The sequence below is a fragment of the Megalops cyprinoides genome, chromosome 14, assembly GCF_013368585.1.
Source record: "Megalops cyprinoides isolate fMegCyp1 chromosome 14, fMegCyp1.pri, whole genome shotgun sequence".
Classification (NCBI taxonomy): Eukaryota; Metazoa; Chordata; class Actinopteri; order Elopiformes; family Megalopidae; genus Megalops; species Megalops cyprinoides.
The window spans coordinates 5,447,688-5,467,722 of record NC_050596.1 but is presented as its reverse complement, the minus strand read 5'-3'; the positions used below and the strand labels follow the sequence as shown (position 1 = coordinate 5,467,722).

Genomic DNA, 20,035 nt, shown 5'->3' with positions numbered 1-20,035 from the left:
GTATATAATACACTTTCCAAAGAGCCTATGCTGCATTGTGGAGAACACACCAAGCAATAACACCAGCAAATCCATGGAAATTGGCTAAATTCTCAACAATTTTGAAATAAATAATATGTGGACATCGAATTCAGTTTTTTTTTTTGTTGTATTCCCTCACATTTTGACAATTTATATTTAAAAGAGGAGGGGACAGTGGCCTTGATTCCTCAAGCGAGCTCCGAAACTGCTTTCATGTCGTCACAGTTCGTGCGATTTGTGACAGTCTGCGTGTTTCTGCGAGTAGTTAAACATCTCAGTCTTGAATAAGGTCTTTGTCGGCCAGACAGCACGAGGAAACACAAGAAAATATTTACGTTAAATATCAGCGGTTTGACTAACAGATAAACCAAGGAATGTTGACTATTAGATACCCTCTCGGTGATTGCTACGGGCTATCTAGTGGACAAAGAACATCGCCGGGGCGCAATATACCCAAAATGATAAGCATGCGCAGAGCTTGAAAAAATTAATGCCGATCAGATTTCGTCATCGGCACAACGTTTCAGCCCCGGGAAGGTTCGTCTTCACGCTTGTCACAGTGCCGGCTACCCTCTAAATACTATGGTTATATAACTGAAATTATAGAGTATTAGTGGATAAACCGGGTGTACGTACGGAATTTAGCGAAGTGCTGCCGGTTTAAGACGCGGCCAAGAGCGTCATGCTTGAGAGCATTTGGAGATTTAATAAATCTGGCTAACAGCTCGGCGACGGGTCTTGATTTAATATATCAGTAAAGCGCAGGAGGAATGGCATGAATTAATTCGGGCGTCGCGTCTGTTCCAGCGAGCGGATTAGCGAAACAGGCGGCCAGAGGTACAAACCACGGAGAGGTCACTTAAAGGCGGGCATGAACGCCCACATTCCGAGATCATTTTTGTGGAGAATACAAATACTTCTGAATTAAAATGTTCACGTCTAAAACGGTAAACCAAGCATGTCTCGAATAAAGACTACCTAACTAGTGCCATCAATATTAGCAAGCATTTGCTTGTCAGACGCCTTTGCACACAAAATAAATATAAATATATATTTATATTTATATAAAAAAAATAAATAAAACAAAATAAACTGCTTTTTCTGTTGAACACTAACACCACTGGATTGTCAAATTGTGACTGTGAAAGTTTTACAATAATACGTCACATATCGCAACGTTTGTTCAAAAGTGTCAAGCGGAGAATCTGTGGAAAGAGTCATTCAGTCCATTCAGTTCCTAATTAATTAAAGGCAATACAGCTGGAGGGAAAACGGAGGCTAAGGAGGATCAACGTGTCACACCGGGGTTTTGGAGGCGTCACATTTTGGTAAGCAAATGGCATGTGGAAAGCAAAACGCGTATTTAGTCATTTTCCCTTAACTTCAGTATTTCTCCTCGGTCGTCCTCATTAACAGTTCTTGATTTTTAACCGCCCGTTTCAGATAGAAACTTCTAAGTGGAAGCTATAGATTTTAGCCTACCGTTAGCGTGTAAATCGGCACCCTCATCTTTTCCCCAACTGTTGGGCCAATTCAATTTAAGCACAGCGCGAAAGGCAAGATATTAAATCATCACCACATTGATAGCAGTTTCCGAATGAAGTAGCCCATTTCATTTTTTTTCGAAACAGAATTATTCAGACAACTGTTCCAGTGTGTCTTTATCGTTTGACAACCATTTAAGGGGTTAATATATATTTCCCTAGTCCCATTGAACATCGGAAGAACTGCTGTGTGGACCTTGGCTGATAAATTTTGCCTGCGTTAACCTATAACATGCGGAAACTGGAGAGGTCCGCGGCTCTTAAAGGCTACGAATTCATCCAGGACAATGCACAGAGATAAATTAGATTACACATGGTGACGCATGCTTGCCGACAGTTGGGCAAACACACACACACAATCATTGAAAGGGGGAGAGAGACTGGCGTCGACACCGCGGCGAAAAAGCTGCTATCTCGCAGCAGTTGCGTTCAGGCGTCGTCTTTCCGTTCACTCCCCAAGAACAATAGTCCCGATCAGCCGGCTTTGGGGCGGTTCGCTGTATCTCAGAGGAGGCAAAATCCGTTCCCTCAACAGGCTATATATCCAGCTTTCATGACGCGTTTCGGGTTCTCAAGATAATCCTGCTAAACGTTTTCCTTTGGACTATTTATAATGATAAAGTGAAAATGTCGAACTACGTAATAGGCTGTTTAGGTGGGGACGTGAAGAAAAAAGCACTCTGTCCAACTCCTCATGTCAAGGCCAGGCACAGAGTGCTTCTGGTGTCAAGCGAACGGCCACTGCGGTAAACTCTGCTTGCTCTCTGCGCCCTAAAAGCTAAAAGAGGTTCGTTGATATGAGCCTGCTTGTTCACTCCCTTTCTCTCTTTGACCTGTTGTCTTTGTCTAGGAACAAAACACACGGGGATTAACCGTTTCAGCATTTCAGAATAGTTAAAGTGGCCTCACCTCTATAAGACATTTAGAAAACAAAGTAAAATAGCTACATCGAAAAGGTTTTCCACGTTGTAGGTTTTTGTTGGATATCATTTCATTATGCCCCTTTAGGAGACCGCTTCACATCACTGTATTGTGATAATTAACCATGTGCGGTTGATCTCATCCGCTATATGTTAAAGTTTTACTTCGAGGTATATGTTTGCATGATGTTGGAATGATGCAGTACTTAAATCGCATATATTGTGTTCACACTTGCATTGCACACTTGTGGTCTCGGCCCTGTGTTTGGCGGCGGCGCTTGCTCGTGTGTGGATGGTGGTGTCCTTGTTTATAACGCTTCGTTTTGTTGAATGCGCGTTGCGCTTTACTTCAGGATAAGAGCGTACGTTGGCTGGCAAAAATGTAAAACGTACTCATATCTTGTACGTCGCTGTGGATAAGAGGCTAGGTGACGAAACGTAAAATGTAAATGGAAAAAACCCCTGAGAATTCTGACGTTTTGTTGGTAGGTATGTCAAGTGTTACGTATGACAAAACATTTGAACGCAGTCCGTTTAAATGTACTCCATATGACCAGACGCTAAATCATGCTAGAAAAAATACTCCGTCACGTGCCCGGGCAGGTGTTTCGCATATGGTGACAGACGGACGCATTTTGATGGACGCAAGAAGGGGGCACCGGTACTTGGAGGATGTTTGGTGACTTGCCGAACACATCCTTGGTATGGTGTGCTCAAATCTGCACATATAGTGGAGTGGCAAAATGAAACTGATCTGTAATTACTGTGTAACCTGTTACAAACAAACGTGCTAATTCAGCTAAGACAGTAAAGTTCTACACCGCACTCAAATTAACAAAATATCTAAACGTTCTAATTTTTGTCAAATCTATTTATATGGTTCCTTGATGTGTTTGTGTTTGGGAAGACATGCAGTCACTTTATTAAACACAAGCCAAACCTTGTTCTTAATTAAAATATTAATGAGTGTGACTTTGGACGGTTTGCCTCGGCTGAACTCGTGGAATCGTCTGATTAGAACTTGGTATCCGCTTACTTAAAATAAAACGACAAAACAAAGAAAACAGCGTTTCGTATAAATCAGTCTAACGTCGTTGTATGTAAGGAAAGTGGCATTTGGGTGGTTTCACGCGCTTAATATTTCCGAACATAATTATTTAAAAATTTTCGTTATTTTCAATTTTTAAACAATTAAGCTAGACATGAGGTATTCCAATTATATCTTCAAGTAATTAGTCTATAAGCCTCTCATTGTCAGTTCACGCGTTAGTCTACGTGCTACGTCAGTGTCTGAGGGGGCGGGAGAATCAAGTGAGGGACCTGTGGCCTGGTCATACATTTTTGGGCCTTTGCTGAAGGTTACCAGTAAACGTTTTGGATACTTAAGATTTCAATGAAGTCCACATCACCAAGGCGTACCAGGAGTATACAATCATAGCCTAGAAATCTGCAATCAACTGCATTTCATATGTAATGTTGAAACAAGGGAAACCCCGTTGAGATTATCAAAATGAGTCACTCTTAAAATGACAACAGTGGGCGAACATAACCAGCCAGTACCTTACCAAAAACGATCCAGAGCTCTCCCAGCGATCTATTAACGAATACTGGTTGTGTTTCGACCGTAACCAAAATTAGACCGGAAGAAGTGATTCGAGATTTGAATAAAAGCACTGTAGAAACATATTTGTATAGACCACGGTCCACCGTAGTCACTATTATCGCTTAACAAGTAAAAACAGACTGTGCTGCCGTATTTAAAAATGTGGACGAGCCGTTGGTTTCCATGGAATAGCAGACACCACTGGAATTGCACGACTTTCCTGTGGCAGTCTGTGCCTAGTTCCTCCATTAATTTCACTCCCCGTCGCCCTTGTTAGTATTCGCGTACCTTCAGCTCACCGTTACACGAAATGGCAGCTTATTTGTGTTTGTCGTGCGAGAGCACCATCCCATTCTACTTGTCTTTATTACTAGCTCAGGATGAACTTGGCTCTACGTAGGCCACAGGTTAGTCAAATAAAATGCTTTTGGCTCAGAGGGTGGCAAGTGCGCAAATAGTTTGTTTTAGCCCATAGGCACATATAGCGCACGCTTCAGCAAGTTCCGTCTTCTCTCATATAACGAAGTCACGTTAATTAATTCCGATGATTGATGCTTGATTAATTTGACCGTGTTGGCTGTTACGTGCATAGGCCCGCTGCACCCGGACTAGTAATGACTTTCAGTTGATTTAGGCCCCTTAAGTCGGCCAACGTCTACACAGCAGCTGCGTGTTAGATGATTTTTGCCGGACTGAGAACAGGAATGAAGGCCGTGGGCTGAGACTGCAAAAACGCTTGTGAAGTCCTTGCAGTGTTCCCTTGCTGCCGACCTGATTATTCCCTGATTATTAAACTGTAAGATTTGGGTTGTATTTTATTCTTAATAAATAAACAACTTCAATTAAACATTATTTTTTTTATTGATAACTGATATTGACAATGGCAATGACAATAATAGGCCTAATAAAATCGCCTTTGTGAAGGCTACATAGAGTAGCTACAAAATATTTAGAAACATAGGCTATAATGGAGAGTGTGAAATCATTTACAGACATTTCTAATTAATTCTACATGGTTGCATCAACAGGAATACAATACTAATGTTTGGACGTCAAATTGCTGAAGAGAACGGGGTAAATCAATGTTTATCTAATAGTTTAAATAACTGCGTTAACTAATACTGTTTACCAGGCTTGTTAATACTTCCTGGTGGTAGCCCGTAGAAATCCCCCTTCCCCCCAGCGCCCCCATCCCCCGCAATCAAATTAGGGGGAAACACTTTAACTTGTATCTTAACCATCTGGCTATAAATCAGGTGTGTTCACAATACGTCTTACTAATACGTTCACAATAATCGAATCATTGCTTTCAGTCCTGCGGACACGTTGGACTTTTACATTATAACCATTGACCGAGCCGATGTTATTCATTTCTGTCAAAGCTGCACATTATTTTAAACAGACGAAACAAACTCTGCTGTTTAAATGCGTATTTAAAGAGCATCAGAAAAAAAGAGACTAATCTACTGAAATAATAAAAATGGTTTGATTGTGTTGGTGCGTGCATACGGAGGAGTTAATACTCGGTAATCCAAATCAAAATACAGAACAAAGGGTTCGAATTAATTAACTGCAACGTCATTATGACCTAAGGATACAAATCGAAGACAGACCGAGTACTGTTAATATTATCAAACGAATAAAGTACAACATAAAAAGAAAATCGCAGTATATCTGTGAACCATCAGAAAATGCATGGCGTAGGTTTTGGTGGTTCAGTGGTTAATTTGTTCTGACATGGCCGGACCCCCTCTCACCCCACCCCGACCCATATTGTATTGAAAGCCGGGGGCGGGGAGTGGTTGGCGGTACATTTCCCAGGAGAAGAACGCAAAAAAAGCTGCTGTAAGCCGTCCATCAGCGGCAGATCCCGGTCTGCCAGTGTTAATGTGCGATCAACGCGAAATCCCCAGCGGCAGGCGCGATCCATCCTTTCCGCAACGCAATGCTCGCGCTAAGACCGGACAAAGGAGTGACTGATGTGTGTGTGCGTGTGTGTGTGTGCGCGCCCGCCCGTGTTCGTGTGTCTCTAGGTGCGCCTGCAGACGAAGCAGAAACCATTTTAAGGAGGTTTTTTTTCCACAGTACGAGGAAACGAGCGGATATTTTTGTTGCTCAGCGCTCGCGCCAACACTTTTGATGACCAAAATGTGATGGGAATATAATGAAAGTGCAATTGCTCCCCCCGCCCCATTGAGTCGGGCACTAGCAACTTAACTCGTAAACAGCCCGGTCAATGCGATCCACTCATTTAAGACACCTGTGGCATACTGAGTGTTGGAAAGGAGCCTATTGTACAAATATTAGCCTACTGGCTAATCTCTGCTTGTAGGGACTTGCATTTTTATTAAAAACAAAACCCGCCGACCGCCTTTGTTGTGCTGTGTAAGAAGTAAAACCGTGTTAGTCAATCGTATAGGCTACTTATGAAGCAGGAATTGACCGGCAGAGCCCACGAGTCCTCAAGCAATTTTTGGACAGTCCACACAGATTTCCGAGTTGAACAACTTCAGGAAGGAGTTTCGCATTCTATATTCCATCGTTTATTTCCATCTGCCCTGAAATAAATACCTGAAATAATATATCTGCGAGACATTTTTAATTGTTCAGCTCGGAAATATACTATCTACACGTTCATTTTAACCAGCTGGTTTGTGTCGTCAGTTTGCTAAACATCCTTCTTGCATCATGACACCTGCATTATGTATTCATGCAGCGTACGTTAAGAAATGCGGGAATGTGGTTGCAACACTTTCGTAATTATGTTAGGCCTGCTGTGAAACTAAAGACAAACCCCACTTTTGAGTGTAGTTTGAGTCTGGGCCCATCTCTTTCAAATGCAAAGACAAATATGGATCGTGTTAATGGATTCATCTATCTGACTCCAGCTAGGCAACTGCTGATATGCGAAATTCTCTGCCATTTTATCCACAAATAAACACCGAACAAGTTATTTAACATGCTAAATTTAAAACGACTCGATATTATGGTTTGTGCACTGTAGTCTATACAGTCTCAAACGCAAAGAACAGGGCTCACCCGGTCCGCAATTAGCTGACTGCTAAATGAGAACCCATAGGCTGACAGGCCACTTGTTTCGAGGGTGTGTTAATTCCTCTCGGTCTACAGCTCGCCTTCGACCCGAGAGGAAATGAGTCTCATTCCTCCGCTCTGATGCGGCATGCCGATCGAGACAAGCCGCAGAAGACGCTTTCAGCCCGTGCTTCACTCTCCTGCACGACTAATGAACAAGGGGAATATCGCGGTCACCAAAATGAAACAAAGTAAACTAATCAGAATCTAATGTTAATAGTCACTTCGTTTGCGCCAGTGTTCCTAATAGCCTGAGTATACTGATTAAATGTTAAATGTCCCTAGCATTACAGGAGTGTGTCTAGATTTAGAGCAATCAAGAATAGGTAAATTGCTATTATATGAGCAGATTACGCAACGATGCGTTTATGTGTGGGCGCCATAAACAGGTCAGTACTACCATCTTATTGACATGTATGCGGTTGATAAGGAAGAGGGCATCACACCTTTTATGGAATACACACTCACCGAACCTAAGTCTTGAAAAACATAAAATGCCATCTGTCCAATATGATATTGCGTTCGATATCCATGTCCAAATTAATTAGGAACTAGCATAACGTGTATATTATTCAGACTGAAGTCAGTATAGCCTACACATGGTATCTAAAACAAAATACAAAATACAGCCTTTTCCCGACAAGAAAGTAGGCAACGGTGTATTCAGCAGAGTACGAAAATCACTTGGAGGGGCTAATTCGAATAGGGGGTTAGGTGTCCATTGAAAAATGATACCTTCTAAAGACACAGTTACACAGCTACTTCGTTCTGAGAGGGTGATTTGGTTTAACCAAAGATAGACCCTAACTCCGAAAACGTTATTATAAGGATCCCGTGCCCCGTGTACGGTCCAGCCGAAACAGAGAAAAACGAAACTCGCTGTACCCTCGCGTCCAAGTTGCCGACCTACGCCTCTTACACCGTGATCGTATATCCCCATCCAGTGGACATAATCGGTAATGCAGTTGACGAACCACAAAGTACGCGGAGTTATCCGGAGTCGTTGAAATTCCTCACCTGGCTTGTAGAGGCCGTTCCTTCGATTTCGCTTTTTTGTTCTTCTTCAGAGACTGAAGTAATTGACGCGAGACTTCTTAAAGTTTACACTGTTTACTGATGTTAAGAAAATATGAACATTACAGATACTATTCGCGAGAAATCCATGTAGTCACGGTCAAAGACTGTTGCGCTCTGCGCTTACCGTGTGACGTCAGAAATCTGCTTACGTTTCAAAGTATGCAATATCAAACTGAATATGCAATATTACAGAACACAACAACTATCATGTACTTCAGAATCATAGGCTACAAATGCTCTAAATATTAAAAAATAAAATAACCACTTATTTCCATTGTGGCTCTAACATGGCTAGTTGAAGGGTAGCCGGATTTGATGCGTCAGACAGATTGTGTAAACAATAAAGCGTAACTTTTAAGACTTGCTAAATTACATTACATTATTGTCATCTGGCAGACGCTCTTATCTAGAGCGACTTTCACAGTGCATGTAATTAAGTGGCATGAAAAGCTGCGCGACCAGGACACCAGTAACCACACACACATGTGCATGAGCTAGCGCAAACATAGTGCTGATATCACAGATATGTGCCTAGACTGACATGTAAGTGCTAAGCAGTATGCACAGCTTAAGACCTATATCAATCCAAATGTAATGCTAACACATACTACATGCATAAAAGTAAACCTCCACATACCCCATTACATACAAATCTGAAATACACTCCCACATATATAACTGCACATAAGAGAGACAAAAGATCACGCTTGGGTAAATCTGGTGGCTGCTTTCACACCTTTTTTTTTTTTTTTTTAAATTGTAATTCATTTTGTATTATGAATACATAATTTCTGCGATGAGCATGTCAGGCGCATGGAGTCTTCTGTGAGTTAAAATAAAAGCAGACACATCTGCAGCAGGTGCACACTGGATCTGGTCACACTGATCCCTCACCTCACAGTCTCTGCTTGGAGTAAATAACAGTTTTACAGCTAAGCCCCTCCATAATCTGTTTTGGGCATCGATCTCTTTGAGGCATGACAAGATTTGCTTGTTTCCAGGCTGTTATGCTCATTTCTCTCTGTTTTAAAATTCACGCTACAATTCACTTCAGTTAAATTCAATTTTTAGTTTATTACACTCCATATGGACATTATGTTGTCCTTTCACAGACATGAATTTTGTAGCATAAAACATAAAATGCATCACACAATACACAAACGGAACATACGTTAATAAATAAAAATGGTCATATTCTCATAGCAGCTGGGACACAAGAATTGCTTTTAGTTTTGGTTTTGATCTTTCATCCAAAAATCTTCCAGTAATTATTCTGCTCCAACAGTACTTCAATGAATGGGATGAGCGCCGTCATATTAAATGTTGTACATACTGTAAACTGACTACAGGCCACTGATAATCCCCATAGGTTTATATAAGTCTCGATAGTTGTTGTTATATCTCATTGTTAGTCTGTTTAATTATGCTCTAGTCTGTTTAATTATGCTCTAGTATGTCTTGTCCTGAACACAAAAAAACCAAAACTGCAGATCAAAATAGGCTCTGAAGTAATGTGACATACAGTATAATGTCACATTTCAAATGACAAATTACAGGACATGATGTGTTCTACATGTTCTTATCCCAGAAGACTTACATAGGTTTTACATATGTCCCTTTTGTAAAGGTGGAAGTTAGACATGTAGTGAATGTAGACTACGATCGAAAATAAAACAATCAAGCGTACATCATCAGAGTCCCATTAGCAATAAACACTTAGAATGCTCTGACCAACTGCCAAACCACTGTGGTACACTATTGCCAACAAGTGAAGTAGCAAGGTCTCACATATCTTTCTACTGAAGGTGTTGCTTTGCTCCTTATCAGCATCCCCTTGGTGTGTTTGGCTACGTTCCACTACAGACTGAAGACGCACCTCTTCAGACTGCACCTAGGCTACCATTACAGCACTTATATCTATATTTTTTTGTGTAGTACTTTAAGGTGGTGTTATTATTGCACTTTAAAACTATTTGCTCAAATTTAGACTATTGTCGCACTTGGTATATAGTATGGCACCAGTTGTTGTAGCGATGTAACGTATTTGTACATGTTTCAACTAAGTCTTTCTTCTTCTGTGGGTATCGCTGTTCATGTAGCCTTATTTGCACTTCTCTGCTTATGCTTTGTAAGTTGCTCTGGATGAGCAGCTCTGCCAAATGACTAAATGTAAATGTAAAGGTTGATTTGACTGTTTTCCCTGGACACATCTGCTTGCTTGACAAATTTGTCTTGCTTGCATTACTGTGTCCTTCCTCAACATACATTTGCTTCCTCTATCTTTAGTTACAGTAGATATTTTCCTACAGAAAAAGTGCTCAATCTGCTATATCAAATCGATGCTAAAATCTTGAGTGAACATAAGGCCATAGATACAGACACTCACCCACTTATTTTTCATAGCTTGCAGTTCAGGAAGAATTCTTAGCAGACCTCATGGATGAAGATCTAATTGAGGGAGAAAATAGCTCACTTTTACAAAATACATAGACATGCCTACAGTATTGTTGTATCAGTGACAACAAGCTCAGGGGGATATAACAGAGATGCACATCTCCTTTTTCGGAGACATATTTTTACATATTTTCGTAAACCAGACGTTTGAAGACCCCCCGCACCTCCACACAAGACAGGAGGTCAGTATCTCTGGATTATGGTTTTCAAACATTTCATAGTATCATAGTACCACTAACACGACAGTCACTTTCCAAGCGCATGATAACAAAACTAGCAGTGACTGTAGTTATTAAGCTGGCCGACTGTGTTCGTTAACGTGGTTGTGTGTGTGGCCGTAACCGTACAGCACATCTTACCTCAGCGTGATTCAATAACGCTAATGTCAATCTCTGCCGAGTTGTATCTGTGCGAATAATTTGCGGAAACTGCATTCAAAAATACAACTAGCCTTACACATATTAAGTACACTCTTTCTATTACCTAAAGTCTGTACTTAAACAAAAAAGCTAGAATTATATAGCAGTTTGTTTCGTTGAACGTCTGGGTGCACAACGCGGCGCTAGAAAACCAACCTTGCATCGGGCTGTGACTGCTTGGAAAAAATGCTGCACGCGGGCGGCGGGTGTGCCAGCTTGGTCACGTGTCACTTTGGGCGTTTTTTTTTTCCCCCGTTCGCAACACTGCGCTGCTGCAGCAATCTTTATACCATCTACATAACTATCCTGATCATTGGGCTTTGCTATTTTAGACGATCTCAACTTTTAAAGATCTGGGGATTTGTGCACCATCTGCGCGATAATTGAAGAAAAACAAATGATTCCACAGTCATACTGGGCGTATTTAGGACATAACGCTGTGGTGGTGTTGCGCTACGTCTGCGCGGATTCATGTGAGTTCGTATGAAATGGTGGTACGTGAAGCGGCTGAAATGGTGAATACGGTAAATGGGATGAAGCTGGGAAAAGTTCACCTCATTTACCCATTTATCGGCTAGGTCGGATTCTCGTCGCATCGGCGTCTGCGCAGCCTCCAAACATCATTACATGCTTTTATTGGTTAACATTTCTGTAGGTGCGTCACACCGGGTATTCATTATTGGCTGATTTGATGTCAATCTAGACTGGGGGCGGATCCAGCAGAGCTCTCTGTGGTCTGCGCCTACCCATAATGCCTTGTTGCTGTACTGTCAGGTGATCCGGTCGAAGGAGAGAGATGAGCTACGGTGGAAGTCAAAGAAGAATGTGTCGTCCATTGGCGTTATTCGTTGTTTGCGCTGCTTTTGCAGCAGGTGAGGAACAATTGAAAATCACAGTGTTTATGCTAACATTACTTTGATTAGTAAACCGGGCAGCTAGCTGTCTGATGCAGAGTGTTGAATTATGTGTGAAGCTCGCTAATGCTAGTGCGATGTAACGTTAAGTTAGTCTGATGTGATGGCGACGAGCTAACTAGCTAGCTAGTTTACCAGCTGTACTGTAATATGATAGCGATATGTTCACTAATTAGCAAGACATAACTAGCTAGCTAGTTGAATAGAGAGTAAGGCAGATCTGTCTTTAAAATCTCCAGCGTAAACCACTGGTTAGATTTGCGTTGTGGAGAGATAATCTAGCTGCCTTGTGGTTGCGGTTATAGCTAAGAAGCTAGCAAACGTTCGCTACGTCAACTAAACAGTATCAAAATTTAGGAAGCTACTGTTAGCAGTTTGAAGGTGAAGAGTATAAAATACGTTGTCTGGCGTAATATGGTCTTTATATAGCGGCTTCAAAACGCACTTCCTTATCCTATTCCAGGCCGGTGAAGACGGTGTCATGTGACAGGTCTTGTGAGAGCAGTTTAATCATTCCTCTTCTTTTGGACACAGAGGAACTGGCACATTATAGGAGCAGTGTCAGACGTGTAAACGCAATTAACATTTAACATACAATGATTAGGTTTGGGGCTTAACTGACATTTTCTGGTTTCAATTAACACCTTAGTGAGATAGTTGCACTGGTCATCTCTCGAGCCCTCCGTGGGCACACGACATGATACGGAATGCTCAAGCGCCAGCAACGAGAGCCCCGTGTCTTTTAACACACACACACACTTGCGCTCGCAGTTAAACCGATGAAAAGGTTGGTGAGAGAAAAATCCAACCGGTTGTGTAAGTTAAAAATTGTAAACAAGCGATTGTAAAACAATTAAATAAGGGAGTGTTACCAGTGAAAGAATTGGTGTTTGAGTTAAACAAATTTGCAACAAATTCTATTTCCAAATTTTGTTTTTTTGCAGGAGTTCTTGGGGACCGTCTGACAGTGTTGAAGGCACCCCAGTATGTGACCTTTCAAGAGGGAGACTGGCCTGTTTCTGGGGAGAAGGTCCCCGACCTGGTGGCCCTGACCATGGGGTTTTCCGTGGAGGATGTATGTGATTCACATCACTTTTGTCTTGCAACATTATACAGCCAAATGTAATACAGTCAAAGTTGCATGAAAGCTCTGAGTGAAGTATGTAGATACTGCTGAATGACTGCTGTAATGTACTCACACAGTGTGTGCGTGTGTGTGTGTGTGCGCGCGTGTGTGCGCTGTGCAGGAGCTCGGCTGGCCCGGCCTACAGGCAGGCTCTCTGTTCCAGCGACCTCAGGCCAGCATCCTGGTGGTGGTGAGAGGCGTGGACAGCCTGGATCTGCCCCAGAGCTCAGTGTCCTACCCGCTGGAGAATGTGAGTAACTCTGTCCGTTTGCACTGCCCGCTGTTGACCAGGATGGAGCCCCATCACTGGCTCTCCCCTTTGCCCACTCCACAACACATGTAACACACATGTTTGTGATGTGTATTATTATTAGATTAGATCAGATTCAACTTTATTGTCATTGTGCAGAGTACAGATTCAAAGCCAATGAAATGCAGTTAGCATCTAACCAGAAGTGCAAAAGAATAGCATTATTTACAGATAAGTGTAGGTAAAAGTAAGTACTACAGCATAAGTGATGCTATGTCTTACAGTATGTACAGTGTTATAGACAGTGGAGAGGAACATATGTACAGATTATTATATGTATAATATATTAAATATGTTATACATAGAAGTGAAGTGGACAGAATTGGAAAAGGGAGTGTATATACAAGGGTTGTATGTACTGTATAGACAAGATATGTACAGTTGGTTGTATGTACAATGTAAATAATAGTAATCTGAACAACTGAGACAGTGAAGTAATGAGTGCAGTTATCTAGTAGAAGGGGAATTTAGTTTTGATACAAGTATGTTGATATACTTCTCTTGTATCAGAAGTCGCTCTGAATAAGAGCGATCTGCTAAGTGAATGTAATGTAATGTGTGTTTATGACTTAAAGATATAATGGAGACAAGCGTATTCAAAGCACTTTTACATCTGAAGACTTTGACCTTGAAAATGGCTGTACGCCATTCGCGCTCATCTATTGAGGCGTTCTTCCCGTATTTGCCTGTTGCGAAGGATGAGGCTCACTTCCTGTTTCCTGTGCTGCTGTCTTTCAGCCAGTGCCGTTCACCCTGGACAGTGTGGCCAACACCATGCACACGCTCTTCCAGGAGGACACGCCTGTGGTCCTGCAGCTGGCACCCAGCGAAGAGGTAGGCTGAGAAGCTCCAGGGGTGGGTCTGTTGCTAATGGGACGGGCGTGGCATTTGATTGCATAGCTTTGATGATCGGTTGGTGTTTCTGTTCAAAGACGCTTGCAAAATTAGGTGGTCTTCAGCAAAAACGACAACAAGGCAATTCTGGAATTTACTAATTAATTTGCCAGATTAATCGCTCATCTGTGATGTTTAAAAAAAGTCCATGTTGATCAGAGATTTGGCTTGGGATTTTGTTAGTGGTGCTTCTCTAAGAGGTAGAGGATGTCAGTTCCATATAGCTAGGTGTATGCCCAAAATGTGCCTGAAACACCTCAGGTCCCAGTTTGCACCATGGTGCCAACGTGCTGTTCACCATCACCCTGTCCCCTTTGGTGCAGAGGCTGTACATGGTGGGGAAGGCCAACACGGTGTTCGAGGACCTCCCCGTCACCCTGCAGCAGATCCAGGGACGCCTGACTCAGGACGGCTCTATCCTCAAGTCCCTGCCCCACAGCTCCCTCAGGCGGAACAATGAGGTGAGGTGAAATACCCAGCCGCCCATCCGGCACGTGTCCTTGGTAACCCTCTTCCTCAGAAGGTTGTTCCAAATAATCAGTCTAACAGGACTTATTATTCATCCTAATCAGAATTACAGTCTGGTTAGACTGAATAATCAGTTTGGCTAGATTCAGTCACTCCAGTTGTGTTGAGTCCTTGGGGACAGGTCTCAGTCAAGTTGCAGTCAGTGACCCTTGACATGATGTCCATTTGAAATCGATTTGACACCGTAGGGGGACATCTTGGTTATTTAAATTATATCATCTGCAGTCCAGAGTGTGTTTTTGAAGCTAACTATGGCATAGTCTGCCTTGTCCAGGAGTAACAACAGATTCTGGCTACATGTACTCACTGGGAAATGATGACACTGCGCAGTACTGTTGTGACCTCTGGGCAGCTGCTTTCATTCAGCTGCGATGAGCAGAGACGTGCTCTGCAACCACATCAGTCTCATTGAGGCCTGTATTTGCCATCTGTCTGGGAGAAGTACACTTGCACACCGGAGAGGGAAGTCCTCAGAAGTGTATCTTTTAAGTCCGAATGTAACTGTTGTTAAAAAATGTTATACAAAAATAAATTGATACATAATTTAAATTGAGAAAGGTGTGTAGTTTAAATGTGGGATCTGTGTGATATGTTTTGTCATTCTACCCTCTTTGACTTTGGGCAAAAGGGAAATTTTAGAAGAGCTGAGCTTGTTGGGACACCTGATGGTTTCTGTTTGAGAGTGATCATAGATCATAGATCACGTGGTTTAGTTCCAAACGCCCGTGTGAGGTTTTTGTTTTCCCACTTGTATTAGACTGATATTACTTAGCAGTTGTCTCACGAGCAGGCTTCAAGCTGCCTTCCATCTGGGTAGCTTTTACTATGATGGCGCATATGGACACATGACTTGGGGCCCAAATAACCGTTCATCCCATGTCCGCTCTCTGCAGGCTGACCTGCTCTTCCTGTCCGAGTTGCAGGTGCTGCATGACATTGCTGCTTTGGTAAGTTCTCTCATGGTCCAGCACACCTCAGATACACACATACATGGTCTGTGACAACATGTTCGTTTCTCTCAAAGAACGCAAGGTTATGTTTCAGCTTCAGTCAAAACATGCTATTTGGTTAATGTTCTCATAACCTGTGTGTGTGGCTGGATTTGCTCTGCGTTTATTCATGTACCATTGGTGGTGAGGTAAAAGCAGCTGTTTTCTGCTGCAAGGATTAAGGTCCAGACTGAGGATCCCTGAGGATACTATTGAGTTGGTCATTGTGACATTTGAATGTCTGTGCCCTAAAAAACCTGTCTTGCTACTTTTGAAACAAAGTAATACTGAAGTCTGACTGGAACGCCAGACTTGTTGTCTCTGAGCTGGTGTTACTTGCATCCTTAGAGAATTCCTGTGTGAGAATACTTCTGTGAACTTGAAGTATAGGAGATGTAGTCATTGATGCAATGATTCAAATTTAAAACCTTTCAAAATTGTTGAAGGATTCAAATAAGTTCTCTGACAGAAAGTAATAGGTAAATATAAGTGAAAGATGGGACCTCCTACTAGAAGTGCTACATCATCTTCACATGCTTGGAGTTACTGATCACCTGTGGGCTGAGTGACATTTATATTGTGTGTACTGCTTTGTAAATCTCAGTTTTGGTGGTTATCTAAAGGTGTTGACGGTTCAGTGGCGGATACGTGAGGGTGTTGTCTTCTGTTGTTGTAGCTGCTGAGGCACAAGCACCTGGCCAGAGACCACTCCCCTGACCTTTTCTCCCTGGAGCTGGCTGGGCTGGAGGAGATCAGCCGTCGCTACGGCACGGACTCCCCGCAGTTCCGCGACGCCACCCAGATCCTGGCCGGTGTCCTGCAGAAGGTGAGGGGGGAGAAGCGGGGTGAATCAGGGTGTCCCCGTGACACCCACATGCCAGAGTAGTGTGCAGGACTGCTATCCCTCAGGTTTGACCAGTCATATGTCCTGTGCCCTGCAGTTCGCAGACGACATGTCCAGCATCTACAGCAACAACGCGGTGGTGGAGGTAGTGACGGTGAAGAGCTTTGAGGCACCCCTCACCAGGAAGTCCCGCTCCATTCTGGAGTCGAAGCAGATCGTGAGTGCTAAACTAGCCGGGTGAAACCAGACCCCATGTGCTCCTAGCTAGGTTCTCATTGTCTCACTCTAATTTGGTTTGGCATCAACATTTTTGGGGGGTGTTTTTTTTGTGTGCAATTTTTACATGAAAGATCAGTCTGTAAATATTTGAGGTAGCTGAATACCAGAGTCTGTGCATGATGGCAGTTACTACAGTTATTCCTGATGACAGTTCCAGCATCCTGTGACAGAAAGTACCTTAAACTCTCTTGGTTCTCTGTCACAGAGCAACCCCGGGAGCCCTTACAACCTGGCCTACAAGTACAACTTTGAATATGCTGTGGTGTTCAACATCGTGTTGTGGCTGATGATTGTCTTGGCCCTGGCTGTCATCGCCATCGCCTACAACCTGTGGAACATGGACCCGGGCTATGACAGCATCATCTACAGGATGACCAATCAAAAGATCCGCCTGGACTAAGAGCCGACCCCTTTACATTTCCATTGAGTTGTTGTTGCTCTTCTTTGTTGTTGTTGTTGTTGTATTTTCCCCAGCAGCGTGGGTTGCATGAGGCAGCCTTATGTCTTCACAGTTGTCATTCAGCAACCAATCAGATATAAGTTTACATGTAACTGTTAATTTTACAGAAGCATTTATTTTTCTCTTAACGTTGTATATTCTTGCTTTGCATCCGTTGGCATTTCTGTGTATATAATGAAATGTAAGTATGAAAAAGTCTATTCACTCCATGAAAAACTGAGACAAAGCTTTGTGTCTGATCACCAGTGATGCTGGTCCTGGAATGCTTTATAGAGTGTTACATCAGTACCTGCCCTCCAGATATAGCTTTGAACAGCTGCTTTCACTTGAGTCTTGACTGCCTACCGGAACACATGCCAGGGACCATCTTAATGTGGTTAGTCCTCCATTTAAACGTGCACTGAATTACAATATGTAACTTCTGTGAATGGGACGATTTTAGTTTTAATGGATTTTGTAAATGGCAGTTTGTTTTGAATTACTTTCTGTTTGCGGACGTGCAGTACATGAGAAAGGTAAGCCAGAGCTGCCTGCTGTAATGAAGTGTTCGGTCTCTGGGGGAGTTGTACTGAATACGCAACTAACCAATTGCAGAGTGTGAAAATACCAAAGCGTGATTGGTTAGTTTTGTACAAGGCTGTGCTGTTGTGCCAGGATCATTCCTTCTGAGACGTTTTCATTGGAGTTTGTGTGGAGATGATGTGCTTGCAGTATTGGTGCAGGGAGTGACCTTTTCCCAGTCCATGTCAACTATAGGGTAGTCTTAACTGGCAAATTTAAATAAGTTTCTCAAGTGTACTATAGATATCAAAGCCTAATCTTGTCTTGATGTCAGTTAATTTAACATGAATAGTAGATTACTATATACTGGGTACTTGGAAGGAGCTTCACTTCCCATGTGAAAACTGCACAATGTTAGACATCACAGCACAGTTTATGGACCAGTTGATGGAAGTATTGCATGTATACCACCAGAATATTCAGATAATTAGGAATTCCATTCATCAAACATTTTAGGATGGGTTTAAAATGGGAGGATCTCAGCTGCATACACAAGCTTGCTTTTGGACACTCACTTTCTCTTTGATCTCAGCTGGTTGGTACATGACAAATTAAGTTTTTAAATAGTGATCACTGTTGTGACGTATACGCAACTTAAGGGGTCAGATTCATGGTTTGAGTTAAGTCATGAATGTCTGTTTCATCCCCTCTCAACTGAATAACTGGCTCTTTTCATAACGCAGACAGTCCAATTGGATGAACGGTGATATTCTGCAGTGTGCTGTGGGAAATGTAGTTCCTTATGTCTGTAACCCATATGTGGAATTTTAAGTGTATTTATGGTGTAAATGTTTGTACTGGAATATGCAAATATGTTAATTTAAATCCCTATATATAAATACTGAGCTGAAGAGTTAGATTTGTAAAGGAATTTTGTGTTGTGTGTTTTTTTTTTTTTTTTTTTAATTCATAAATTTGTTGGAAGGCCTGTGAGGTGCTTTGTGGTTTGGCAATGAGTAACAAGTTCGAAGCACGGTTACTTTTTTAAAGGACGTGGTTACCTGTTAATTGAGACACACACAGAGAATATTCAAGTAATAAAAAACTAAATTAATTCGCCAAACTGCCAGGTCGGATGATGGCATTCCATTCTTACTTCGATTATGAATAATAAGTGACGTTTACCTGTCAGCACGTTGAAGGTTGGACTGTAAAATGTGATGTGATCAGTATAAAGATGTAAAGAGTAATCCCCTTATGTAATTAGGAATAGTATATGGAGCATATATTGTTTGACCAAATTGTTTCAGGCACCTTCTGTAAAAGTGTACAGAATATGATGGAATTGAAAGTGTTTTTTTTTTCTTTACAAAGTGGTGCATATGTCTGTCTGTGGCCATTACTGCTGATATGCCACAAAATGGGATTTGTGGCACTTTTAAAGTAATAGTTTAATTGAATCACTGCTGTAGTTTCTTCAGTTTGCTGAAATACATTAAACAAAGGGAAAATGTTTGGCTGGATTGTTATACCCTTGAAAACATCAGTTAAAATGTGATGCTGAATATGTAAAAACATTTTTGGCTGAATTGCTTACAAAGGTGAGACACATCTGTGGTGGTGATAGTTTCTCTGCATTTTTGATCATGTACAGCACACAATAAACCACTATTCATTCACCTAGTTTCATGATTTAAATGGCATTATTATGCATCCCTTTTTACCCAGAGCCTGATATTTCCAGAATTTTCCCTTTGGAATTCTAAAAATGCTCTGATTAGTCACTATGTTGAAGACAATGACGCAAGTCCAAGAAATACTTTAAAATAGATGAATAGATGAGAAATGTGTTTAGTATCAGGGTTGAGAGTAATGGACTCATGGTATTGTTCATTTTCCCCACAAAGGGGCGCTGTGTGAATTTTTCAAAGCCAACTAAGGTAAAGGAAACCCTCAGAAATGTAGTGTCAAGCACTTTGTTTAATCATTTGTGTTCTGTCAGTTCTTTTAGTGGTTTTGAATGAATGGACAAATTCCTTCATTTTATGTTCTGCGTTTT

General features: G+C 41.9%; 1 protein-coding gene across 1 annotated transcript; it reads left to right on the top strand.

Moving 5' to 3' along the window:
• The first annotated feature begins 11,906 nt into the window (after positions 1 to 11,906).
• On the top strand, positions 11,907 to 17,472 carry atp6ap2 (ATPase H+ transporting accessory protein 2). Its single transcript, XM_036546074.1, has 9 exons — positions 11,907 to 12,003; positions 12,990 to 13,120; positions 13,293 to 13,421; positions 14,220 to 14,315; positions 14,699 to 14,836; positions 15,797 to 15,850; positions 16,569 to 16,718; positions 16,834 to 16,953; positions 17,221 to 17,472. Exons 1-9 carry the CDS (start codon positions 11,928 to 11,930, stop codon positions 17,413 to 17,415), a joined length of 1,089 nt encoding a protein of 362 aa, XP_036401967.1. The 5' UTR covers positions 11,907 to 11,927; the 3' UTR covers positions 17,416 to 17,472.
• Positions 17,473 to 20,035: the final 2,563 nt, after the last annotated feature.